The 27793-nt window shown below is 42.9% G+C and overlaps 1 protein-coding gene, 1 long non-coding RNA gene and 1 pseudogene across 4 annotated transcripts in view; 2 read left to right on the top strand and 1 right to left on the bottom strand.

Annotated features, from left to right (window-relative positions):
* LOC143211543 (acyl-CoA Delta-9 desaturase-like) overlaps nucleotides 1-27793 on the bottom strand; it is a 99117-nt gene that overhangs the window by 34438 nt on the left and 36886 nt on the right. For all 3 annotated transcript variants that reach the window (XM_076429324.1, XM_076429325.1, XM_076429323.1), the window contains exons 3-5: nucleotides 18371-18639; nucleotides 18094-18224; nucleotides 16654-16859 (exon numbers count right to left, since the gene is read on the bottom strand). In XM_076429324.1, the coding sequence (XP_076285439.1) occupies nucleotides 16654-16859; nucleotides 18094-18224; nucleotides 18371-18629 (596 nt within the window). In that variant the 5' untranslated portion in view covers nucleotides 18630-18639. The remainder of the gene's footprint in view (nucleotides 1-16653; nucleotides 16860-18093; nucleotides 18225-18370; nucleotides 18640-27793) is intronic.
* The window catches only part of LOC143211547 (uncharacterized), a 315481-nt gene that overhangs the window by 279454 nt on the left and 8234 nt on the right, over nucleotides 1-27793 (top strand). The window lies entirely within an intron of this gene.
* LOC143211550 (uncharacterized) lies at nucleotides 25882-27627 on the top strand (annotated as a pseudogene).

Raw genomic sequence — 27793 nt, 5'->3', positions numbered from 1 at the left:
GCGACAAACAACGTGTGAGGGTGAAACCCGAAAGGGAATGTTGGAATTGTCGAAAAATAGGGCATAGATCACGAGATTGCCGGGAGGAACCCCGGGTGCACTGTTATCAATGCGGGGCCCCGGAAGTAACGGTAAAAACCTGCCGAAGATGTAATCGATATTCGGGAAATGGATGGAGGGGTCGCTCAACAAGGCCGGAGAGACCACCCCCGAAATAGTATCGGCCCGCGTGAAAACAAACGAGGAAAGATCGAAACCGCCGTTACTAACCATTAAAGCTTCTATTGATTCGCTGCCGGTAGACGCCCTGATAGACTCGGGTTCGTCTATTACGTTCATTAGTCGAGAAGTAATAGAACAGCTTAATAGCGCTGCCGTCAAGGTGGAAAACACGGAAAAACCGTGTTACTTTCTCCTCGCCACGGGGACAATTGATAAGGCTCAAGAAAAAGCTCAATTTCGCGTAAGAATAGGAACCAAGGAACAGAAAATCTCGGCCAGAGTGTTAGATAATCTCGTGACTCCTCTCTTATTAGGAACGGATGCGATTGCATTATTTGGAATAGTCGCGGAATTTCACAATGCCACTTGGTATTTTGCGTCTAATCCGGAGGAAAAATTCCCCTTCGACGACCCAAACCCAACCACCGTATGCTGCGGCTTACAGACTTTGGTAGCTACTGAAAAACAACAATTGGAAACCTTCCTCCAGACTGAGTTGCCAGAATTCGAGAAAATGAAAGGCTTGACCGATTTGATCAGCCACAAAATAGACGTGGGGGACCACCCGCCAATTAAACAGAGATATTATGCCGTCTCTCCTAGAGTTCAGGAGGCAATTTATAAGGAGGTGGATACCCTATTGGCAGACGGCATAATTGAACCATCTAATAGTGGCTGGTCAAGTCCCATAGTCATGATCAAGAAACCAAACGGAAAATACAGATTCTGCTTGGATTTTAGGAAAGTCAACGAAGTCTCGAGGAAGGATGCTTATCCGCTGCCGTTAATGACCCAGATCTTAGACAAACTGCGAACGGCAAGGTACATCTCAACCCTAGATTTGAGTCAAGCGTATTTTCAAATTCCACTCGAACAGAATAGTCGCGAAATCACAGCTTTCACAGTACCCGGGAAAGGTCTGTTTCAATTTCGTCGCATGCCGTACGGTCTCACGGGAGCACCAGCAACCTTCCAACGGTTGCTGGATCGATTAATAGGGCCAGAGATGGAGCCCCACGTATTCGCGTATTTAGATGACATAATAATAGTAACGAAAACTTTTGACGAACATTTGGAATGGTTAAAACTCGTGCTAGATCGTATAAAGGCTGCCGGCCTTATAATAAACCCGGACAAATGTGAATTCTGCCGCACCGAGGTCCGTTACTTAGGGTTCGTAGTAAGCAAGGAAGGGTTGAAAGTAGATTCGGAAAAGATCCAACCTATTCTGACATATCCAGTGCCGAAAAACATCAAACAAGTGCGGCGATTCTTGGGCATGGCCTCCTGGTACAGGCGGTTTATTCCAGGATTCGCAACACTAGCAGAACCTTTAAACAACCTTTTGCGAAAGAATCGGGAATGGGTATGGAAGGACGGACAACAATCCGCCTTCGAAACCCTAAGGGATATGATCGCTGCCGCCCCAACTCTTTCTTGTCCGGATTTTTCGTTGCCGTTCACCTTGCAAACGGATGCAAGTACAGTCGGATTAGGTGCAATCTTGACTCAAGAAATCGAGGGAATCGAGAAAGTAATTGCCTTCGCAAGTAGATCACTTACGCTGCCGGAAAGGAAATACTCAGCTACAGAACTGGAGTGCCTTGCAATAGTCTGGTCAGTAGAGAAATTTAGAGCTTATCTAGAGGGTTATAAATTTACGGTAATAACAGATCATAATAGCCTGCGCTGGTTGAGGAAATTACAGAACCCATCGGGTCGTTTAGCGAGATGGGCCTTGCAACTTTTAGAGTACGACTTTCAAGTCGTGTATCGGCAAGGTGCCCTAAATAGAGTGCCGGATGCACTATCACGTGCTTTCGAGAGTGTCGAAGGAGAATTAGGAGTCGCTGCCGTAATTAAACCAAAATGGTACGAAGGGAAATTCGCGGAAATAGAGAGCAACCCTGACAAATTTAGAGACTGGTGCATTAGAAGCGGGGAATTATATTATCGGAGGACAGACACACTCATTGCGGAGACGTTGGGTCAAGATACCAATGAGTGGAAATTGGTGATCCCGGAGGAACGCAGGACCGAGATTTTGCAAGAGGCCCATGACGGCCCACAAGCAGGACATTTGGGAATAGAGAAAACGTATCATAGAGTAGCGACTAGGTATTACTGGCCCGGCATGTATCGGACCACCGTGGAATATGTAAGACGCTGCACAACCTGTCAGCTAACGAAAGTGGAGCAAACACTCCCTTCCGGGCTGATGGGTCGGCGCCATATTAACATGCCGTGGTCAGTGGTCGCTGCCGATATAATGGGTCCATTTCCGTCAAGCAAATCCGGTCATGCGTACCTCCTGGTGATGCAAGATCTGTTTACAAAATGGATCGAGTGCGCCCCGCTTCGACGTGCAACAGGACCAAAAATTGCAGAAGCTCTAGAAAATTTGATATTTGCGCGATGGGGTACACCCGATGTACTCCTGACAGATAACGGCACTGAGTTTGCTAACAAATGCCTACATCAGCTCGCCGAAGAGTATGGCATTCATATTACGACAACCCCTCCGTACCATCCGCAGGCAAATCCGGTGGAAAGAATAAATCGCATCCTAAAAACAATGATAGTTGCGTTCTTAGAGAGGGATCATAGAGAGTGGGATATTAATCTATCGAAATTCAGATTCGCGTATAATACGGCTTATCATTCCGTATTGCAAACGTCCCCAGCCTTTTTAAACTTCGGGCGAGATCCGCGACCATTTAGATGCGTGCGTGCGGACAACGAACCACCAGTAGAGATGTTAGTAGAACCGACCGATCATTGGAAGGGTAGGGTAGCTCAGCTACAAACCTTGCGAAATTGGGTGATAGAAAACTTAGAGAGTGCCTATAATACACAGGCAAAATATTATAATTCGCGGCATTTGGATAAAGAATTTGAGGTAGGAGATAAAGTTGTAAAACGACAGCGAGCACTTTCGTCAGCAGCTCAACATTTTGCGGCAAAACTGGCCCCCAAGTTCAGTGGACCAGTAATAATTACGAAAAAGATATCCCCAGTAGTATACTGCCTTGCTACCGAAGACGGCCGAGACTTGGGGAAAGTTCACATAAGTGACATAAAAGCGTACCTTCCATCACACGCCACAAGCACACAAGACTAATGTGCTCAAGTTTTCCCCTACAGAGTTAAAATCGCATTCGCTGCCGTAACGAGGAGCGGCAAAGTCAAGTTGCTACCGAAGGAGAACGAAAATGGAGCTGCCGGACATCCTAAAAGAAGCCCTACAGCAACTGGAGGAGACCCAAGATACACAAGGGGTCAAACAGTTCCTGAGGAAGCATCTCGAGGGAACTAACACAAGATCGGTGGCTACTCAGACCAGGCAAAACTATTTAGTAATCCCGGGTAGAGCACGCAATTGCCCACCTGAAGAGGAGGTGTGCATATCACAAGAAGACAGCTCGAGCTCTTCGTTTTTCTCACTAGAAGAGCCACTAGAGACCGAACAAAAAGGTTTAGACGATACCCTCGATGACATCCCTGAGGATATACTAAGTGAATCGAAAGAAACAATCGTGATCGCTGCCGAATCCATCCAAGACGATCAGGAGGAAACAATTGCAAGTACGGCCGTAAAGCGGAATATAGCCGAAGAGGAAGCCACTGTACCAGCTGCCGGAGAGCATCAAACAAAAGAAGAAGATACGATCGTAATCGCTGCCGAAGAGTGGGACTCCACCAAGGAGGAGGCCACAATTATTATGGCCGAAGATGTAGACTCCACCAAGGAGGAGGCCACAATTATTATTGCCGAAGATGTAGACTCCACCAAGGAGGAGGCCACAATTGTTATTGCCGAAGATTTGGACTCCACCAAGGAGGAGGCCACAATTATTATTGCCGAAGATTTGGACTCCACCAAAGAGGAGGCCACAATTGGTACTGCCGAAGATTTGGACTCAACAGAGGAGGAGGTCACAATTATAGCTGCCGTAGAGGAAAACATAAATAATCAGCTAATAGGATTATGGACACCCGGACGGATGCTAGAGATCGGGGAGAAAAATGCAAAAGAAGCTAACGACTTTGAGTACGTGCACAGACATGGTATAGAAAGATTGAGACAAGAGGAGGAAGTAGAAAAAGAAAGCAAGCAGCTAGCAGAGCAAAACCGGCAAACATTTACAGGTATAAAAATAGTGAGCCCCATTATACCACGGAGACCGAAGCAAGCAACTATACCAAATAAACAAGTACATTGGAAGGAAAGGACAGCCAACAGAGACCATTCGCCGCCGATAAGACCATTTAATTTAACCCCGCTGCCGAGATATGGAGAGCCACCCCTCTTAACGAGGGAACCACGATTGACAAGGGAACAGCCAAGAAAAGAAAGGGAAATCGAATTGATCGATAGACAGAGAGGCTGCTGGAGATGCGGAAGAAGAGGACATAGCCACAGGTATTGCAACGCACCAGCGTCGGAATACTGCTTCCGATGTGGCCGAGGAGGCTACACAATCAAAACTTGCCCAAAATGCGGCCCAGAATGGAAGGAAGGAGGCCCGCATCATCCTTGGGGGTATAAAGAATAAAGTCGATAAAGATAATGCGCTGCCGATAGTACAATGTTACTAATTTATTTGGAATACTGAGTCAATCCATAAAAAGTCAAGTTTAGTACGCTGCCGAGGTGATTTCCTCCGTCCATGGATTAGCCAGATAAGTTATATTAGAAAATGAAAGAGAATTAAAGTTTTTTTTTGTTTTGTTTGTATCGCTGCCGAGAAGGCAGACCTACACTCAACGTATTGTTATTGTATTAACATTTGCTGCCAAGAAAGGGGCGGTAAGATAATAAGTTCCTATGTTAGCACGTAATTTTGTATTAGCAACCGACCAAAGAGATTAGATTAAAGAATCGTTGCCGAAACAGGAGTACCAATTATTATAGGAACCCAATACCCATTCCAATAGTTGCGAATAACGGTCGTTTGCGGAAAAATTTTGCGAGCCATTTGGTTAAAAGAAATACCGGTCGTCGAAGGATCCTCGCCCGCAATGGTGTACAATAATCAGTAAGTATTTCGTGTAACGGGGTAAGGTAGCGAATACATGTTGGGGTAAGGTGAAGTAGTTGTGTGATATTGGATGGAACGAGTCAAGGGAGAACGTCCGCTACCCAGCCCGCGAAAGCCTGATTGGTGGCTGCCACCGGTATGGCCCGGTCTCCCCGAGGGGGGGAGGAGTTGTGACGTGGCAAGATTGCCTACGTCACTCGAACTTCCATAACGGAAGACCGGGCCACCCTTTGGTCAAGCATCGCGATAAGGGCCGCTGCGAGCGCTCTCCCTGGGCACGAGTGAGACCCAAAAAGGCGCATTCTAATGTTTTGAATGTCGCGCCAAATTGCGCGACGGGAGTTTACAGGACCATATCCGGGTCCCAGGCGGGATCCGGAAATTCTACTTTCATCGCGGAAGCAACGAGCCTCGAGGATGAGCACCTCGAGGCAGGCGAAAGGCAGAATCCCGAAAGGAAATAACGAGAGATCGTCAAGGCCCAGGACTGTCAACCTGGAGGCGCCGACGAGGGCATCCGCTGCTGAGACGATCAACTACTCTGCCCTGTCGTCGCCTCGTCCGGGAAGAAGCAGCAGAGCAACCGGATTGGCTGACGCCGATCGTCTCCTCGGGAAGCGGCCAATCGGAAGACAGCGCTGCCGGATATGCCGTGAGACGCCGGAAGCCGAACGCCGTCGTCTGGGATTCGTCAACGCGAAATTCCGCATTAGCGATAGGTCGAGACGTTGCGCGAAGGAAGTAGAATCGAAAAGTGGGGGACGCCCTGCTTCCGCGTACCCGAGCTGCCGCGTGAACGATCACTGCGTCTTTGGAATCGTTAACGGACAGTTGTCGCTTTGAACGATTGCTTATCATTCTTGTATTTTGCGCCTGCTGAGACCAAGGGACCTAGAGATTCGCTGCCGCTCAGCTATCGCTGAATTACCAGTGGTAAGCGCCGATCAGGCTTTCGATATTAATTATTCGTGAATTTCGTGTTGGCTCGGGTAGCGCGGCGAGGTTAGGTATTCGTGTCGCGAGAGTTAACGGCAAACGAGGCGGACGATATTTGGGTGACACTATTGGTGTCGAATCACGAATCCTTCGTATTGTGAAGGATATCGTTGTCACGGTACGAATCCGGTCGGATAGCGGGGGGCCGCGTGGCCGCCTTATGGCGGTTGTACGACGCCGATCTAAACGCGAAGTCGCGGATTCGGGATACTATCGCCGCCGCCGTTAACTCTAATTAACCTGCGCTCGTTCCACGGTGTGAAGCCGTCGCGTGTTCGATTCGTGGTCGTAAATTCTGTTCGATCGACGCAAGTCCGAGAGAAATCGCGAATTCCATCTGAGTTCGGCCGGAAATCGGCCTTCGAGGCCTTCCGCGTCGCGAAGTTCCTATCGCTGCCGAATTCTTCGCGAGTTTGTAAAGTACGGGAGAAACAGCGCGTGCGATTTCCATCAGTCGCGATAATACGCGCCGGCTACTTTGTATTCGCTGTCGAGTCGTCGGCAGCCCAGTCGAATCGTTTAATAAACATCTTGCTAGCCGAAACGTTGTTTATTCCTTGTGTGAAAACCTTCCCGTCGCGGGGAACGTCTTGTGTTCTCCCGACGTAGAATCCTGCGCCCTCGCGAGAGCTATTCAGAATTTGTTTGCTACGTCACAGCCTCGAGAGTCCAACCGCGTTACGCTTTCGTGTTTAGATTACGATTCTTTCGTGTGACATCTTCAGGTGTCTGGCGCCCGAAATTGCATCAAGTTTGATTTTCAAATAAAGAGACTGTGAGCGTATTTTGTCCCGAGAGGACCACGCATCGCGCGGCCGAGCGTGGCCCGGCGTCTCGCCTGTAAATTCTCGGTGTCGCTATTCATCGTTCGACCATCCATACGAAAAGTTAAGAAAGCGACGTGACAATATATTATACATTTAGTAACACACTTCAGCTGTCACAGCCTGCATCAGTCTTATTATTTACTCGCTTTTTAGCCACCAGTATATTTTGGTGTTTTTGTAGTATTTATCTTCGATATCTGTCTTAGGGAGAGACATATTGTAGACTAGTTTTGATCTGAGAGAAAGGTCATTGCTGTTAGGATTATGTGGATATAGGATCCTTTTTATCACTAGATTTCCTCTCTATAATAGGTATATTATTTGAATCTAGCTTTTTCCATTGTATTTTTCCATTTTTATTTTGATATTGTTCGTTTAGCATTATTCGGTTATCTAAGTAAATGCCGAGGTATCGTACTAGATTTTTGTGTGGGACTGTTGTATCGTCAATTTTTATCTGGAATGATTTGCAGGAGTTTCTAAAAGTTTTGCTCTGTTTGTCTATTTTTTGCTTGAATAAAATAGTTTCGCATTTTGTTGAGTTTATTTTTAACTTCCAGGTTTTATAGTATTCATTTATTTTGTTAACTATTGATTGCATTTTGGTTTGGAGACTTTTGACGTTTTTTCCTGTAATGTATACTATTAAGTCATCTGCGAAAAATATGACTTTTATGTCTGTTGAATCCGGTATATCAAATAAGTTCGGAATTTCTGCATTGAAAAAGTTAAAAAGAATCGGAGCTGTAACTGTTCCTTGTTGCAGGCCATCTTCCATTTCGAATAAAATATCTTGGTGTGTGTTTGTGTAAAATTTTTTGTTCAGTAACATGCTCGTTAGTATTTTTAACAGGTGTGATTCGCAGCCTTTTTTTCATTTTGTATAAGAGACCTTTGACCCACACTGTGTCAAAGGCCTTTTCTAGATCTATAAGGCAGGCTGCCACATTCTCTTTATTAAAAATAGCTGCGTGGATATCGGATGTTAGTTTATGTATTGCATGTATTATACTTAGTTGAGATGGTTGAACCCGAATTGTGTGTCCGGAATTAAGTTGTTATTATCGTAAAATTTTTCTAGAGCTCTTTATAACCTGAGCCACTGACCCGCTTAAGGTGAGTGCATACTAGAGGGTCGCGGGAAGGCCGCGGATAGTCTCGGGAAGGCCAAAGTCGCCGATGGACGTCCACGCGGGAAGAAATCTCTAGCGGGCCGACGGCTCCACAACAGGGAGCAGGGCTCCCTGAAAGAAAGTTCCCTTTCCCTAAAAGAGGTGGGGAGCCCACGGAGACCTTTTTTCTGCCACGCACAGCAGGTAGCCCTGCTCCCTTGCCGCATGGTCGTCCATCGGTGGCTTTGGCCTTCCCGAGACGATCCGCGGCCTTCCCGAGACCCTCTAGTATGCGCTCACCTTTAAGGTGAGCGCATACTAGATGGTCGCGGGAAGGCCGCGGGAAGGCCAAAGCCGCCGATGGACGCCCAAAGCCGCCGATGGACGTCCACGCGGGAAGAAATCTCTAGCGGGCCGACGGCTCCACAGCAGGGAGCAGGGCTCCCTGAAAGAAAGGTCCCTTTCCCTAAAAGAGGTGGGGAGCCCACGGAGACCTTTTTTTCTGCCACGCACAGCAAGTAGCCCTGCTCCCTTGCCGCATGGACGTCCATCGGCGGCTTTGGCCTTCCCGCGGCCTTCCCGCGACCATCTAGTATGCGCTCACCTTTATACGTCCGAGGTAGGTCTCGGCTCCGAGAGCGGCCGGGAGCCGCTTGCCAGCTCATGAGCCGCTCTGAGAGCTACGAGCTGTGCATGCCTGCTCTAAACAATATACATTTTCGAGTTCCGGAGCCGACCCGACTTCTGGTACCCGCCCATCCCTATACTGTAAAACATTTTTCACTTTGTTTTGTTCTTCTACTGGGCATCGAAAGAGTTAGGACGGAACCTTTGGTAATTATTTAGAAGTTGGACTTCCTCTCCGATTTTGATAAAATTTAAATATGTTATAGATTTCGACGTTTTGAAAAACTTTTTCCTATACATGTTACTGCCGCTCGATTTTAGTTTTCGAGATATTCGCTAAAAACTATTGCGAATACTGTATTGAATTTCCGTATACTTGCACGCTGCATGGCAACGTAAGCCTGTCCCGGCGTGGCGTTTGTTTACTTATTGTTTCTAAACACGCTGTGGATATGAGAGACAAAACAGGGTTTCACTCTGGTCACACATATATAGAGTGAGCTTTTAATTTTAAAAGACTACTTCTGGGTTTTCGTATGCGTGGTCGAGTCGGCCTAACGGCCGGCCCTCTCCGCCCCCACCACCTAATAATCCTAAGTAATTCTGATCGCTTATTTTTTGAATTCTATATAGTGTCACGTCGCTTTACTAATTTTTCGAAATGATGTACACGCGAACTCTAGCGACACCGGGTTTTTATAATCCCAGGGCCGGGCCACGCTCGGCCGCACGATACCAGGTCCAGCCGGGACAAAACATATTAGCAGACTCGTAATTCTTCAACCGAATGGTACGAAATTTCGGTCGCCAGACACTCGGACATGTCACGCAAACGTTCTCTCATCTCCACAGCGTGTTTAGAAACAAAAAGTAAACTAACGCTGCGCCGGGACAGGCTTACGTTGCCACAGAGCGTGCAACAATACGGAAAATTCAATATTAGCAATAGTTTTTTGTGGATATCTCGAAAACTATAAAATCGAGCGGCGGTAACATGTATCGGGAAAAGTTGTTCAGAATGATGACCTTGACAACATATTTCAAGGTCACCAAAAACGGAGAGGAAGTCCAACTTCTAAATAATTACCGAACCTTTTAATAAACTCTACAGATGTCCCAAAAATGTTGTCCTTCCTTGAAAGGGGTCATTTTCCCAAGGTCATTAAAGGTAAATTTTTCCTGTACGAAAATGTTCTCCGTGCTTTTGTTAAGGAGTTATTAACGAAAAACGCGGATCAATCAGAACGCGGCTACAGCATTCATTGGCGTTGGCATTGGCCGAGCCGGAATCCGTCCGCCATGACCGCCCTGTAATTGGTCCGTGTTTTTCATTAATAAATTTTGAACAAAGCCGCGGAGAACATGTTTGCAAATTTTGGGGCACTCTGTATGTTGTGACGTCCGTCATCAGATTCCCTTCTTACTTTTGAAACACAAGCATTTTTCCAAATTAACATTAATATTCGGGAAGACTGCTTCCATCGACACGTCATCACTTTGGAATGTAATCCTGTCAAGCTCCAGCGATTTTGGGAATAACAGTTTCTATCCATATAACACGTGTGTATATCATGAGACACATAACGTAACTGCTTTATTTGAAAGTAATGAAGACGACATGTACACTCATAGAATAGGAACATACATAGATTCGCTTGTACGCATCGCCCGATGTACGCGCCATCTGTACATTTTGATATAAGTTTAACTAATTAATATACATAATAAATTTAACTAATTTTGATATAAGTTTAAAGGCCTGCTCCCGCAAGCGTGCGATCCTATTGTTTCCCCCGAAGGATCCACCGTGCGACAATCCCCACCAAGATCGAGATCGACGAGCGAAGCGATCGAAATCATCAGACAGTTACGATCGACGGTTCGAACAGTCAATACCGCCTCTGTCTCCAACGATTTATCCTGAAGAATTATCATAAGGACTTAGACGGAGAATCAACTCATTTTCAAAAGGAAACCCCTTCCACTAGGACAATCTCGACTCCTAGTGGGGACTACCCCCACCAACGACAGTGAACCATAAGTTCACTGTCTTTTCGCGCATGCGCGTCCAAAACAGTAACGTATCTATGATGAAGCAATGATGTAGCCAGAGGCGGATCTAACGGTACGCGGACTAAGCGGCCGCGGGGAGCCCCGGATTCCAAGGGGCCCCGAGCTCTTAAAATATCTTAACTTAAAAATTTTGGAAATGATGATTTTGCAACTGATTTTTCAGGGCTATCATTTAATGTAGAAGAAGGACAAACTCGCAGACACAAAAAGAGAAAAATGTTTTTTGATGAAAACAAAGAAGTCGGATATGAATTTACAATAAGAGAACATTTTATAGTCAATTCATTTTATGTTGTATGTGATAACATCAAGGCAGAACTATCTCGAAGAATTCAAGCGTATGAAGTTGTTGTAGAGCCCTTACGAATATTTTTTGATTTGAATTTATCAAAAGAAGAAAAAAAGATCGCGATGAATAAGTTGAAGGATATTTACAAATATGATATTGATGTTTATACTATTGAAGATGAATGTGACCATTTTTTAATGTTTTTGAAAGAAAACGAGGACAGCATAAAAACCACACCAGACATCTATCGAGCAGCCAAAGAAATGACTTGCACATTTCCGAATGTTGAATTATTATTGAAATTTTTTTAACAATTCCGTTATCTAATGCGTCAGGAGAAAGATCGTTTTCTGTTTTAAAGCGTGTAAAAAATTATTTAAGGAGCACTATGGGAGAAGAAAGGCTAAATAATGTGGCTATTCTGTATATGGAGCAGAATATTTTAAGCCGAATTGATACTACCAAAATAATTCATGAATTTGCAAGAAACAAATGCAAGACGGAAATTCATACAAAATAAAAAATTTGTAAAACGTATGTATGTTTTTTAATAAATTTATTTAATGTCTTATGGTATAAAATTTCTGATTACTTTTCTTTTTTGTTTATAAATTAATAAGAGTTTTCTTGAAACTTTTTGTTGGTGGGGGCCGAAATTTTAACCGCTTAGGGCCCCCATTTGCCTTGGTCCGCCACTGGATGTAGCAGAGCCCTGAGGCTGCTATATCGGCGGGAATGTACCGGTATAATTGACGGGACGCACAGTGGTCCAAATGGACGACTTAGGAGTGCAAAAGTCAAAGAACCAAACATGTAGTAGGCTCCATGGAGATCATATCAATGTCTTAAAATTCTGCATGGCGCTCAAGGTGCCACATTTGCTCGAGAAGCGTTCTTTACTGAGGCTGAAAACGCCGCGCATGCGCGAAAAAACGTATCCCGTCTGGGCACACTGCCATAAAGGAAGATATCGCCTGCCAACAGAGACAGAACAGATCGAATCGTCAGAGGCAGAACAGATCGAATCGTGAGAGAGATCACATTAAATCATCGAAGCAATTCTCATCGAACCACGGAGGAATTAGCATTGAAACTCAGGGCCAGTTCCCATCCATTCTCAAAAGGAGCAAGACGAAATCAAGAAACCCGCAGGGATCCACTAACGAAGCACTTGTATAACGGACGGAGTCCGTATCTGTGCAACGATACCACGCTATTCCAAATCCATCTACCGCCAAATCCATCTAACACCACCTTCTCTTAACTTCTCCTCTACACCCGCGGGCGGTTAATCAAGAAACAACTCATCGGCTGACGTGTGCGTGTGTGTCGTGGAAATCGTGTCACCAGTGAGAGTGTGAATCGCGTACCGTGCCCCATATTTGTCTTTCCCTCGAACTAGGCGGACTTGGTCTAGCCCAGTGGTCGGCAACGGCTGCACCGTTCAGTCTGATTTCAAGGCCTGTGCCTGTCGCGTGTCTCGCTTCCCGTGACTGCCCTAGTGTTCAGGCCCGAACCGTATGAAATGCGCGTGGCGCCCTCCGTGGTAATGTGGAAACCTATTGATTTTGACCTTAACGAACGTATCATCATTTTCATTCGACCTCTCTCTGGGACCGGACTTGCGTGGCACACCCCTGCGTCGCCACGAATCGCGGAACTAAAACTCGAGTACTTCGTCGAATCTCTCCCGAACTCCATCCTTTGACGTGTCATTCGCGTATAAAATCCTGTATCAGGGGTGGCCAACCTATGGCGCAAGCGCCAAACGTGGCGCATTGGATGATTATACACATAAGTGGCTCATTGAATCCTTGCGTCTATACTTATTTCTTTGTAGTAGGCGCCATAACTGAATCCATCTTCACATTTTCAACACCCGAGAGCTCTCAGATGAATTTATACAGCCTTCTTACTCATTAATTCGTCGCAATTTTTTGACAGTTTACAATTATGAATCGATTCAATCCTGTGGCACATTTTGTCAGCTTTAATTTTGTGTGGAATGGTCTTATCGCTAGGACACATAGTTTCCGAGATACAAGCGGAAAACCGAAAAAGGGGACCTTCTTAGAGATCCCCGTTTCACGGGTATGTAAATACACGTGGTACGTGAACCGTGTAGTGCGAATTTAAGGATCCGTGAATACGGATCCGTTCGTCGGCACGTTCGAGTCCGACAACTGAGGCGTTATTGTTTTTAGATCGAATTCTTTTCTACTGTTGACGTTAGAAGTGAGACAATAATAAAGTTGCGGTAAATTGTTCGACGTTAAATGACCGTATATTAAAATGCATATGTAAAATAAAAATACGAACATTTGTGAAATTAAAATACACGGGTACCCGTGTACTTAGTATTATATTACGTGCATTAAAATTCGGATTCGTTTATTGCACGTGAAATAGGGACCTCTATCAGATGTGATTCTGGAAGCGGGTAGCGCAGATGGAAAGAGAAACTGAATAAATTAGCGGAAATAGCGCACGAAATAAAACAGGTGTTAGAAGAGCGATGCGTTTATTACGAAATAGAGAGCGATACTGACGTGAAAGAGAACAATACAAAGAAAAAGAAAGGATTACATAGACAGACATAAGTATGGATTTAAAGACGGCAGCATTGGTGACGCGTAAATATAAACAGAAAACGTATTTGTGTAACGCCCGCGTTACTTGAGGCGTGAGCGTGAACAACGACTGTCCAGAGCTAACACACGTTTTGAAAAACAAATTTTTGAGCTACAGGTAACAAAAAATAATTAACACAATTTTACGAAATACAATTTATTCAATTAATTTTCTATTTTGGTACAAAAAAACCAAAATGTTTACATTTTCAGGTAAAACGCGTTTTTTCGCGTTACAATATTTCCCACAGTTGAAAACAACGTTCGGAACTATATCCGACGTTGCTGGTATCGCCAAATACTTAATTGCAAGTCTTGCAATTGTCGGATATTTGCTTATCCGTGACTTCCACCACTCATACGGACATAAATCAAACCGTAACTGTGGTTCCGCAATATATTTTTCGTATTCTCCGTGTATGTCGGACATGTCAACAATGTCGTCATTATATAAAAATTGTAAGGTAATTGTGCATAAAATGTCCCACCCCACCGACTTCGATGATTTTTTAATTATATAATTAATATAATTATATAATTAATATGTTGTCAGGGTGAAGATTCTATGTGTGTGAACAACTTTTTCCTATACATGTAACCGCCACTCAGTCTTAATTTTTGAGATATTTGCGAAAAACTGCAGCTACTACTATACATTTAATTTTGTCTATACATGCACGCCCGTGCTGTGCGTATGCGTCAGCATGATGCGACCGCTCGTCAACTGTTTCTACAGATATACAATGTATATCACTACGATCGTTGAACGATTTCTACATATATACAGTGATACATATGTATGTATATAAGGTGAGCTTTTAATTTTGAAAAAGGACGCGTTTACTACCTGATAATGTAAACATTTTGGTTTTTTTGTACCAAAATAGAAAATTAATTGAATAAATTGTATTTCGTAAAATTGTGTTAATTATTTTTTGTTACCTGTAGCTCAAAAATTTGTTTTTCAAAATGTGTGTTAGCTCTGGACAGTCGTTGTTCACGCTCACGCCTCAAGTAACGCGGGCGTTACACAAATACGTTTTCTGTTTATATTTACGCGTCACCAATGCTGCCGTCTTTAAATCCATACTTATGTCTGTCTATGTAATCCTTTCTTTTTCTTTGTATTGTTCTCTTTCACGTCAGTATCGCTCTCTATTTCGTAATAAACGCATCGCTCTTCTAACACCTGTTTTATTTCGTGCGCTATTTCCGCTAATTTATTCAGTTTCTCTTTCCATCTGCGCTACCCGCTTCCAGAATCACATCTGATAGAGGTCCCTATTTCACGTGCAATAAACGAATCCGAATTTTAATGCACGTAATATAATACTAAGTACACGGGTACCCGTGTATTTTAATTTCACAAATGTTCGTATTTTTATTTTACATATGCATTTTAATATACGGTCATTTAACGTCGAACAATTTACCGCAACTTTATTATTGTCTCACTTCTAACGTCAACAGTAGAAAAGAATTCGATCTAAAAACAATAACGCCTCAGTTGTCGGACTCGAACGTGCCGACGAACGGATCCGTATTCACGGATCCTTAAATTCGCACTACACGGTTCACGTACCACGTGTATTTACATACACGTGAAACGGGGATCTCTAAGAAGGTCCCCTTTTTCGGTTTTCCGCTTGTATCTCGGAAACTATGTGTCCTAGCGATAAGACCATTCCACACAAAATTAAAGCTGACAAAATGTGCCACAGGATTGAATCGATTCAGTTTTTCGCTATCTCGCATAGCTTCCGAGATACCCGCGCACAAAGTTCACTAATTGTGCTGAAGAGTTGGCTAGTCAAGTAAGGTAAAACACGTGAGGCAAAAATTTCTTTTTCACAACTAGTGAAGTTTGAGCGCGGATATCTCGGAAACTGTGGGTCCTAGCGATAAGACCATTCTATACAAAATTAAAGCTGACAAAATGTGCCACAAGATATGATAGATTAGATTCAGTTTTTCGCTATCTCACATGGTTACCGAGATATCCGCGCTCAAAGTTCACCAATTGTGCTGAAAAGTTAGCTAAGTCAAGTAAGGCAAAACACGTGAGGCAAAAATTTCTTTTTCTCAATTAGTGAACTTTGAACTCGGATATCTCGGAAACTATGCGAGATAGCGAAAAACTGAATAGAATCAATATTATAGCACATTTTGTCAGTTTTAATTTTGTATTGAATGGTATTATCGCTAGGACACATAGTTTCCGAGATACAAGCGGAAAACCGAAAAAGGTTACTTCTACGTGCCCCCCTGTAGCCCGCTCACCTCCTAGGAGTAGGGACTTTTAGTATGTTTACTTCCTAACTAGTCCAAACAAAGTCCCAAAGTTAAAAATTGCGTTTCTTCCATTTCCCTCTACGCCCCCGTATGAGCATTCATTAACTGGACTAGGTGGGAATTGCAGTGTTCAAGACAGCGATCCCCCTCTTGTCCAAAAGATTATTTCTCACTATTGTAGATTGTAGATTTTCAACTAGCGTAAGTTAATTAATTTAGTTGCGTAATTGAGTGATTCCTTTTCCTCCCCTAACCGAAGCAAATCCTACCTCTACTTTCCAACCGCAACGATGAACGTAAGAAGGTAGAAAAACTGCTTAAGTTGTATGGCGCATCTGAACTTGTATGTGAACAAAATTTACGCACAGAAAGTTGGCCACCCCTGTCCTATGTCATTCCCGAACGTAAATTTTTTAATTGATTCCCTCGCGATTTCTTTCTAAACGTCCAACCTCGGACGTGACAATGTACAATATGAATTGTGAACATTTTTACAATAACATTTATCCGAGAACTATTTTGAAAAAAATTCAATCATCTTACTTTTTCTGCCAGATCACGATGGGATCATTGTTCAGATCGCTAATGTCAATGGTGGCGCCTTTCTTGAATACGTCAGGTTGTTTGCGGACCAACAACCAGCCCAAATGCGAGAAGAAGAATCCTCTTCGCGCGTTATACGGATCTGCATCCGTGTCAGTATATTTGTGGTGCACTCTGTGATCTCTGACCCACTCATGAATGTGGTTCTGCAAAAATGCAGGTTACTGCCAAGGAAAAATCTAGGAAATACAGTCGATCCTCCTAGAACACGGTTAATACGTTCCGTGTCGCGTGGAAACTGTGTCAAGAAAATCTTAGAAGTACCTAGTACTAATCGAAGGGGTTGTGTGAAGATTGTTCATCAAGTCGTGCTATACGTGTTGTAAGCAAACCGTGTTATAGGAGGCTTGTCGCAATTTTTGCATCGTGTTATGTGAATGTATGCATTCATGACAAACATGACTAACCGTAATTCGAAACAGTAAAAAGATTGACAAAACTGAATTCTGTTGATTTGTACATTACCTTCTATATAAATTTATTTAGAAAAAAGAAAAAGAATTCCAAGTGGTGTGTAATTGTTGCAATCGATGCTGAAAATGTTTTTTTTGGGTAAAGATTCGCAATTGAGCTACAAGAGGGTTGAATGTATACAGGGTGTTCGACAACAGGTGAGAGAAAATTTAAGGGGTGGTTATCGACGATAATATAAGACGAAAATGACGAATAAAAAAAGTGTAGGTTGCATGCATACCTTGGTTCTCATTTGGGGCCCAAGCGAGGTGAAAATGTTTAATAAATTATATTATTGGACGACATTGAATCTACCTACACGTTAAAATCCACAAGGGGTAGAAGGGGTAGCAGTAGCAGTTTTTTGCGAATATCTCGGTAACCGTTCATTTCCGCAAAATAATTCTTTCGGTTTCTTATTACTCTCCTGTCCTCATCATACGCGCCTAACACTCACGACCGCAGGCCTTGTCACTATACTAAACCGCCGCCGTGGATTTTAATGAGTAGATAGGTTCAATGTCGTCTTTTTTTCATTTTCACCTCGCTGGGGCCCCAAATGAGAACCAAGGTATGCATGCATCTGTCACTTGATACGTGACTGCCGCGCGCCTGTGTGACGTACGCAACGTACACTTGTTTTAGAAGTGTTGCCGTATTTTGGGCGGATTTTTAATTGTTAATAACAATAATAACTAAATAATGAAGCCGAAATTTTTTCCCACCTGTTACCAGAACACCCTGTATACAATCGTTTATGTTTTAAACAAATTTTAAACCTGTCTCATCTCAATGAATAAAACTATTATACTGCTATCGTTATTTATATTATTTTTAAATGTCGATATTTATTTTACTATTTTCGTTATAATGGAAAATACCGTGTGGCGATGATGTGAAAGAAAAGTGGTGGAGATCAGATCTTACTTGGAAAGCGATCGTTTGAAAAATCATTAATATAAATCGCATCGGCCACTTTGCTTTATACGCTCGATGAGACCACAGTCTGTGAGCGCCAGCTGTTACACCAAGGTGCGCAAACACTGTTATAATGAACACTAAAAAAATATTATAATCGTTCTATTAATTTCTGTAATAAAATTATATACCCCCGAAATAATACAGGTCAACATCTCCGTAATATTTCACTGTGTTGTATTGTTGCTACTCTTTTTGAAAAATGTACTCCAAAAAATCAACTTACTCCACAATATCGTAGAGAGTTTAAGTACGGTGAATGCAAGGTATATTGCGTACACCGTGGCAACGTGAAAGTACAAGGTAATGAACACATTTCTCCAGACGATGTTCCATTTATACTTTTGCGCTGGGCTCGCCGATGAATTCTGTACTGTCAACTTTTGTGAGCTCGCTTTTTTTGCCGCTGATTTCTCTTCATGCACGCCTTGTTGTGCAGTTTCCGAGTTGAGTGTTGCCGGTCTACTGAACAGTTTCGTCGCCATTTTCGTGGATCTAAAACAAGTATTCCAGGCAAATTAAAATGTTGCTTTTGATATAGGACCTTACTGCTATGTTCAGTAATACGTTAAATGTGTAATAATATCATTATTACTAGACTGCGGATTTATATGCAAAATAAAAATTTTCCACCTGAACTGCAACGAACTCAAGTGACATAGAAATTTATTTTCCCTCTCGGTACTTATAATTGCCCAAGACTATTTTCATTTAGCATATGAAGCCACTGAAATAATTCAATTTTCTACTGTTGTTTTTCTGGACAGACTTTAGGACCGATCTGTAGTCGGATGCAATTGATCTAATTGTATGTGTCGTAGATTTGTCGAACAGTAGCCGCCGCCGGCACAGTTCAAAGGCCCGCGTGTTCTCACAATGAAATGGCAATGACAGAATTGTTTAGTTTTCATTATTGTTTTATGGGACTTTCACTAACTTATTTCTGGCATTTTTCTGATTAAAATGATACCAAACACGATATACTTTGGCCATATTTAGTGGTTTCATTGACGGTATGGAGTAACTGTAGGAAATGGAAGAAGACAGCGAGTGAAAAAAAAGAACTGTATTGTTTACTCTATTGTATAAAATACCAATGCGATGCTAACACTTTTATTAATAACTTCCTTGTGATTATTTTTCTGATGTATAAATGAGTCGTTTAAAAATTTGTTACGCGAGTTTTCTTTCCTTTGACGTGCCTAAAATGTTAAATGTATGATGAATTATAAATTATGCTTCACATGTAGAGTAAATATATCCAAATTATATCGTGTTTGGTATCATTTTAATCAGAAAAATGCCAGAAATAAGGTAGTGAAAGTCCCATAGAACAATAATGAAAACTAAACAATTCTGTCATTGCCATTTCGTTGTGAGAACACGCGGGCCTTTGAATGTGCCAGCGACGGCGACACGCTTCGGCCACGCGATCCTATTTCATTCTGTCCTTCTCTATGTTCGGCTCGCCGATTGAAGTCTCGGCGCGGTCGGCGCGGTAGACGCAGTCATAAAAATATAGCCACCCTACACTATTGAAGTCCGTTCAAAACACGGGTGTTGGGACTTCGATCGAAGAATTACTGTAATTAGAATGCGCGCGCACCGATCCCCACTCGATACAGATCGAAGGAGGTCGATGCGCGAAGCAGATGAGTGACTCTACGTCAGTGATGGGATTGTTGGCGCTTTTCGCACGCATGCGCGAGTTTCGTCAGGGCCGTGTCTACGTCTACGTCCGAAAGTGGGGAACTACTGGGGGGAAAGTAGTGGGAGACTATATGGCGGGAAATTAGCAGGGCGACCAAGGTACCCGATCTTCGTATTTGACTGAGGCTAGAGTCGTCACGCGTGCGCGTGAAAAGCGCCAACAATCCCATCACTGCTCTACGTCTGGAAGCGGGTCTGATAACACGCGACTCTAATAGATCCGGCGAAAACCGTTACTTGTTCGAGAGGTCAAGCCGACTTCGCATTTCTAGTCAAACCGCCTAGATTGCCTTCGTCTCGTACGCGCCTCAAAGCAAGGAGTCACAAGTACAAACCGCACTGTGGCACAGCCGAAGTTAATATCTATTAACGAGTGTGAAGATCGTAACGGCGTAGAGTCAATTGTACAGGTTACGTTCGAGAAGGCGGCATTCTGATAGGATGTTTCGAATCATGGGGTCGTGTGATTACATATAGAGTCATAAGTAAATGACAGACAGACTATGTACGGCTCAGATTTGTGGTTCTAGAACCGGAGTGGAATTTGGCTCGCTTAACAGCGCAGAAGGGGACATTCTTTCGGTGTGGCATAGCGAAAGAAGCTTTTGTACGTGTCGTCATACCGTGTACTCTCTGAGAAATCATCAGAGTGCACCATCTGTTCACGGTCACCATCTGTCAGGGTTTACGTGTATAAGCCATGGATATAGGAATATAGGGATGGAACGTGAGCTAGCATTATGGGCAGGGGGGTTTTTTCTTTTCCGGAGGAGGCGGGGTAGACGTTGCATCCATTTGATTGGTGGTTTTTCTGCGCATACTCTCTACCGCCAAGTATGAAAAATGTTTACAGTTTTACAGATTGCTTACATACATATATCCAGTGTGTCCAGACAGGGGTAATCGAAAAGGAATCGGGGGGAATACAAGTACCCCCTCTCTGATGACCAGAGTAATATGTGACACGTTGCGCGACGAGAATAGAGTGAGGCAGAGTGAGGCGAATGGAAGACACGTTGCGCGTGCGCGATAGGGACTGAACGGTGGAATAGGATAGTGGAAGGGGATAAGGTGGAGGGGGAAATGAGGTTGCCGGCAACCTCATCTGGCCACACTGCATATATCTGACAAGTTGAAATTAAAAAAGTGATAGTTAACCCTTTGTCCTATAATAACGTATGACACTCGTGATATGAATTATGTTCCAAATATTATAATGAACGTTGTTAAATAATTAAAAGTGAAGAAAATGAAAAGTTGTATAAATTTTCGATAACGGCAAATAGAAAGAAAACTAAAATTAGAGAATATAGAAAGGAAATTAAAATAGAACGAGGGATTAAAGAAAACTAAAATTAGAGAATATAGAAAGGAAATTAAAACGTGCAACACGAATTAAAGAACATACTAAAAGGTTATGTAACTGTATGTAACGCATGCATAATGACGTACTACGCTTGCGTCGGACACAGCCAATGAAAAAGATGCAACTTCTACCTCGTCCCCTCCTGAAAAAGACTTCCATCCGACAACGACATCCTCCATCCCTATATTCCTATATCCATGGTATAAGCGGCAAACGTGATTATGTACACAGTGTTGATTTACTATTCTAGAACCGGAGTGAATTTAGGCTCGCCTCATGACGCAACGCAGAAGGAGACACTCTTTCGGTGTTGCATAGTAAAAGGCGCCAGTACGTGTTGGCATACACCATACTTCTCCGAGCAATCGGCAGAGTATCTATATGTTTCGACGGTCACTAGTTGTCCGGGGGTAGCAATAGATTGACGAATCGATTAAGTGTAATACGAATTGCTAGACACTGAACCGGAGTATAGCCGAGATCACCGTATGGTGCAGAAGGGTGTACTCTTTTGGTGAGACGAAGGTGATTAGTATTATACGTGTTATGATGGGCGATACCTCTCAGAGAAATCGGCAGGGTACGTTCGTGTTATAACGGTCGAATACGTCAGCCGTGTACGCTTTAACATCTGAATCCAGATCGCTTACGATTGTCGAAACGAATCCAGACGTAGCGTCTCTCGGGGTGTACTGGGCGGCGCGGCGTACCATACCATAGTTAGAAGTATCGCGTTTGGCGACCGTATTTCATAGAGGAGCCTTCGGTAAAATGTTTAATATCTTGCCCATGAGCAAGTTTTTGTAGAAGTATCGCGTTTGGCGACCGTATTTGTAGGAGGAGCTTTCGGTAAAGAATATAATATCTTGCCTGTGCGCAAGTTATTTTGATAATCGCGCTTAGCGATCGTATTCGTCAAGGTTTACAAATTCTTGTTCTAAATTAGCTAGGACGGAGGTTCTGAGAAATTTAAGTATTTCGAAATAGTAAGGTCATCTCACGGTATTGATTTACGACGTCGAATATATTGTCGGGACATAAAGAGTGTGAAGCGTTCCATCGTGTTGACACTGGGACTCAATAATCTCGGCAGATTATCATTGTACAGAACATCACTGTAAACAAAGGATTGGTACAATATACCCTACCTTTACCTCCTAACTGGTTCTCAACTTATTTATCAGGTAATCCTAACCTCTCCGCTTCCAGTGCCTGGAGGCACGAACACATTATACCGTATCTTGATCAATAATTGTTATTAATTATTGACGAAGATAGGGTCTATTAAATTTATTGATAATAATCAAGATATTACTAAATACGGTTATAAAATGAAAATTAAAAGAAAAACAATAACTGTAAGGCTTGCATCGTGTTTACAAAGCTAGAAAGAGATATTTTAAAGTACCTTTTACATTAATCTTAAGGTAATTATTTACAAAAGCACTGCGTACTCCGATTTTGATCAAATTTTAGTATGTTATGCAGCAACACATTCTAAACTACTTTTTCCTTTTCCAATATAGGGGGGTCGCTTTTAGTTTTCGAGATTTTTGCAAAAAACTATCGCGAATACTGTATTGAATTTTACGTATTCTTACACGCTCCGTTTGTTTACATATTGCTTGTAAACACGCTGCGGAGATGAGAGAAAAAACAGGGTCTCACTCTGTGACCATACGTACATATATAGGGTGAGCTTTTAGTTTTGAAAGACTATTCCTACATTTTCGTATGCGGGGTCGGGCCGGCCTAACGGCCGGCCCTCTCCGCCCCCACCACCTAACCGTAACTAATTCTGATCACATAATCTTTTCATTCTATATAGCCATCATACAGAATTTGAACCAGTAATGGAAAAATCATGAGATCAGAGTTAGTTAGACAACACCACACACACCCACCCAGTGCTTAACACGCACCCAATGTTTCTAAAAAGAAGGTTTCCGTTCAGAAATTAACATTTGTGCAAATTTTCAATATCATATTCGTAATAAGCACGTGAAAATACGTAGGAATCTAGAGTAGAATTTAGAAACAGTGGGAGCGTGTTAAGCACTGGGTGGGTGTGTGTGGTGTCTGGCTGGCCCTTTCCGCCCCCCCTGTTTTCTCTCTTATTTCTACAGCGTCAAAATGTAAACAAACGCCGCACCGAAACACTCTACGTTGCAGCGGAGCGTTCAGGAATACGAAAAATTGAATACAGTATTCGCGATGGTTTTTTGCAAATATCTCGAAAACTAAAAGCGACCCCCCTATATTGGAAAAGGAAAAAGTTGTTTAGAATGTGTTGCTGCATAACATATATAAATTTCATCAAAATCGGAGAGGGTGGTGCTTTTGTAAATAATTACCTATATTTATACATATATAACTTATATAGAATTATATATATACAATAACTTCGGTAATTGTGCATAAAGGGTCCCACCTCACCGATTTTGATAAAATTTAAATATGTTGTAAAACTCAACATGCTGAACAACTTTTTCCTATACATGTAACCGCCGCTCAGCCTTAGTTTTTGAGAGATTTGCGAAAAACTGCAGCTACTACTACATTTAATTTTGCCTATACGTGCACGCCCGTGCTGTGCGTATGCGTTAGCATGATGCGACCACTCGTCAACTGTTTCTACAGATATATCACTACGATCGTCGAACGATCTATATACCACGTGAACTTTTTAAAACAAATGATGATGAGGAATCAGTCGAATAAATTCTTCGAACGAATAGCAGGCATTGAAGAGGCAGTAAAATATTGTAAAATATACATATATAGTGAAGTATAGTGTACATTATTGTAAAATCATCATGAAATTGCATGAATTTCTAAGTATATGCAATGATCGCGAGAAATTACTGGATGTTTTAATCGCAAAGAATGTAATTCATGGAAAATTCAAATGTACTAAGTGCAAACAGCCCACATTACATTTATCCGGAGAAGCTTAAGATTTCAGGTACTTATTCTGAAACGAAATATTTTCATTAACTACATTAAAATCGGTAAGGTCTATTTTAGATTGTAAATACACTTTCCATATTTCAGTGTCGAAGAACAAAGTACGTAAAAAATAGAAATAAGAAATTAGTGAAACAGGAATGTGGTACAATAATTAGTGTATACCGAAACACGTGGTTTCAGAATGCACATTTAAATATTCAAGATATATGCTGATTTGTAGCATATCATATAATGCTTCGACCCCCACGTCAGTCTTTTATTACTAATGAATTGAATATAACGAACCACACAGCCGTTGATTGGGCGAGTTTTTGTAGAGATAGATAGATAAAGATATTTATTCCCCTTAGGGTTTTAAATCTATTTATACAACTTTATCCTTATAGCCTATAATTCACATTTTCTTTCACTCTTACACTCACACTCTCACTCATCTTCACTCGCTCACTCACCCGTTCGCCGCCGCACTCTCCCTCACACGCTCGCCGCCACACGCTCGCCGCCACACGCTCGCCGCCGCACGCTCCCTCACCCATTCGCCACCGCACGCTCTCTCGCATGTTCGCCGCCGCACGCTCTCTCGCATGTTCGCCGCCGCACGCTCCCTTGCCCGCTCGCCGCCGCATGCTTCCTCTCGCCCGCTCGCCATCAATCGCTCGCTCTTCATCGCTCGACCGCTCGCTCGCTATCTCTCGCTCGCTCCCCGCTCTCCGCACATTCCTTTCCCCTTATTCAAGGCCCACACACGCACCTCCCATCCCTAACCTCTTGGACCCCCTCTTCCGGTCGATTGTAAACTTTGCTCATTTCTTCCATCCGTTCTCTCCCTCCATTCATCCACCTTCCTCAGACACTCGTAAACGCATCTCCTAACACATCTCCTAAACGTGTTCCCACGTTTCCTTCTCCCACCCACATACCCTGCATGTTTTCATATCATCCTCCATCCAATACTTCCCCCCTTTCATCCCGTTTCCTGTACCTGGCTACCCTTTGTCACCTACTCTCCCCCCACCCTTTCCTTAAATACCCTGGCACTCCGTCTCCCTTCACTGCCCCATACCATTTGCTGTACCTTGCCTTTCCTATCCTTCCCATCTCTCAGCCCTTTGCCTATCCTTCTCCCTTTTCACGATGTTCCCACTCACGATCTCCCTCCTTTCCTCCATCATTTCTTCCGCCTTCTCTGCTGTCCATCCCCTCTCTTCCCAGAAACCCTGTCTCTCCCTTTCCCACCCATCCATACCCGAACCCCTCCTTCCCCTTCGCCATACCTCCTCCCAGCACAATCTTGACAACTCCCCCCCTCTGCCCTCCCTCAATTTCTTTTCAAAACCCCATGCCCTTAATCCCGCCCTCCCCCTTAACAGCTCCCTCTGCAGCTCTTCCCTCACCATGTACCCCGGCGTACACCTCTCTACCCTAACACCCATCTTAGGTACCTCTCCTGCATTCTTTCCATCCCTTCCCTCTCTTTCCATCCCCATATTTCCACCCCATAGCTTATCACCGGCCATACTAGCTTGTCGAATAGCCAGATCCTCCTTCCCCAGTCGTTCTTAAACCTTCTCTTCCCAATCCCCCACACCTGCCCCATTACCGTCGCCCAGGGATCAAAAACCTAACCCCGAATCGGATTCGGTTCTCAATAACCCGCTGCAACCCGCGTAGCTTCGGTAACCGGTTACTAGATGGCCAACTGTAACCCGGTTAACCGGGTAAGAGCGGGTTACGGTTGGAAACCGTAACCCGAATCGGTTTCGGTTTTTGGTAACCCATGAAACACTGTAACCCACACTAAGAGCGGGTTTTGAGTACGCAAAGTTTGAACTTCTTTTCTTATTTATAATTATGCTTTGGTGCCAATCAGTTGTATTTATCTACAAATCGATTTTAAATAATATGAGGACAACTTATTATTGATAAAGAAATTTGGTAAAGAAATTTGTATTTTAGGTAATTATGAAGAGTATGAATGTTGTGTGTTTCGGAAGGAACGTATATACATATATGTATAATAAGGAAATAATGGGCCAAGAATGCCTGGTATTGTGGTATCGTTGTTGGAGCGTCGATTGGCAATTGTTTGACGCGGAACGGAAAACGAAACGAAGAAAAGATTTATCAACTGTTTTTCGATCTTTTATTGTTATGGGTTGCCCATCCATCCCATTCTTATTTCACACGTTGTGTTCACACGTTGTGTTGAAAACATTTATAGTTCAGATTGTTTTTATTGTGTGTTCACGTTTAAATAGTGACATTATAGATGACATCATAATACTTCGGACAAACGAATTCGATCTTTAATTTTGAAAATTATTGTTATTATCTAATAATCTAATTTAAAAAGCTCTTTTCAATATGATTATTACCTGAACCTGTTTATTTACGTTAGCTATAAATACTTTACGATTCGGGTTATATTCCGCGAATCTGTATTTAATAGTAAGTAACCCGCTCCGAGCGGGTTAACCCGCTCTCTCTAAGATTTGAGAACCGTTCCCTCGACGATAGTATGGGTTACAGCGGGTTACAGTGGCCTTCCTTGGTTAACCGGGTTTGGGTTAGGGTTAGGCGTCGGGTTAGAATCCCTGCCGCCGCCCCCTTCCTAATCCTGTCCTCTACGTGCTTCTTCTGTCCCCCATCTCTCGATTACATATCCTAGATACTTATACTCGCTTACTTCCTCCAGCGCCTTTCCATTCCATCTCCAGTTTATCTTTTTCCATCTACCTGCCCCTCTTCACGAGTTTTTGTAGAGAATTGTGCGTTTTATGGATGGAAAAACAATCAGTTACGTTAGGAAGCGAAAACGAGATAGTGGAGATAGATGAGGCGAAAATAGGAAAAAGGAAATATAATAAAGGCCGCCTTATTACCGGTCAGTGGATTTTCGGAGGGTTTGAGCGGTCAACAAAACAAATTTTTTATACAACCGGTAAAAGATCGCACTTCCGAGACGTTATTAGATGTCATAAAATAGTGGGTTAAACCGGGAACGACCATAGTGTCAGACTGCTGGGAGGCTTACGATTGTTTAAATACGGCAGGTTACAAACACTTAAAGGTGAATCACAAAGTAAACTTCGTAGATCCGATAACCGAAGCACATACTCAACATATTGAGCGTACTTGGCGGGAAACAAGGGCCAATATCCCTCGCTATGGTACACGTAGTTACCATTACATTGGATATTTAGCAGAATTTATGTTTCGCCGTACATACGATTTTGATCATCATATACCATCATTTTTTTATATAATAGCTAACATATTCCCAGCCAATAATAATCAAGCAACAATACAGTAATAAATAATCAAGTTCAATAATTATTCAGTTTTTTCTTCACTAACTCGAAACCACTTTCGTTTTCAGATTCGCGTAATGCAAAAATTACAATATAAAACATTATCAGTTGAATTTTACGTTAATAACACACACACAGTGTTTCTGAGCGGATAACCCGAAAAGTCTATTTTCTGTTTATTTTTTTTTTGTAAACACGTTGTGGGTTCTATATACGGTGATACATATATGTATAAGGTGAGCTTTCAATTTTGAAAGACTACTCTTGTATTTCCGTATGCGTGATCGGGCCG

The sequence above is a fragment of the Lasioglossum baleicum genome, chromosome 8 (assembly GCF_051020765.1).
Source record: "Lasioglossum baleicum chromosome 8, iyLasBale1, whole genome shotgun sequence".
NCBI lineage: Eukaryota > Metazoa > Arthropoda > Insecta > Hymenoptera > Halictidae > Lasioglossum > Lasioglossum baleicum.
Note: the sequence above shows the minus strand (reverse complement) of the source record. Positions and strands in the feature narration are given on the sequence as shown.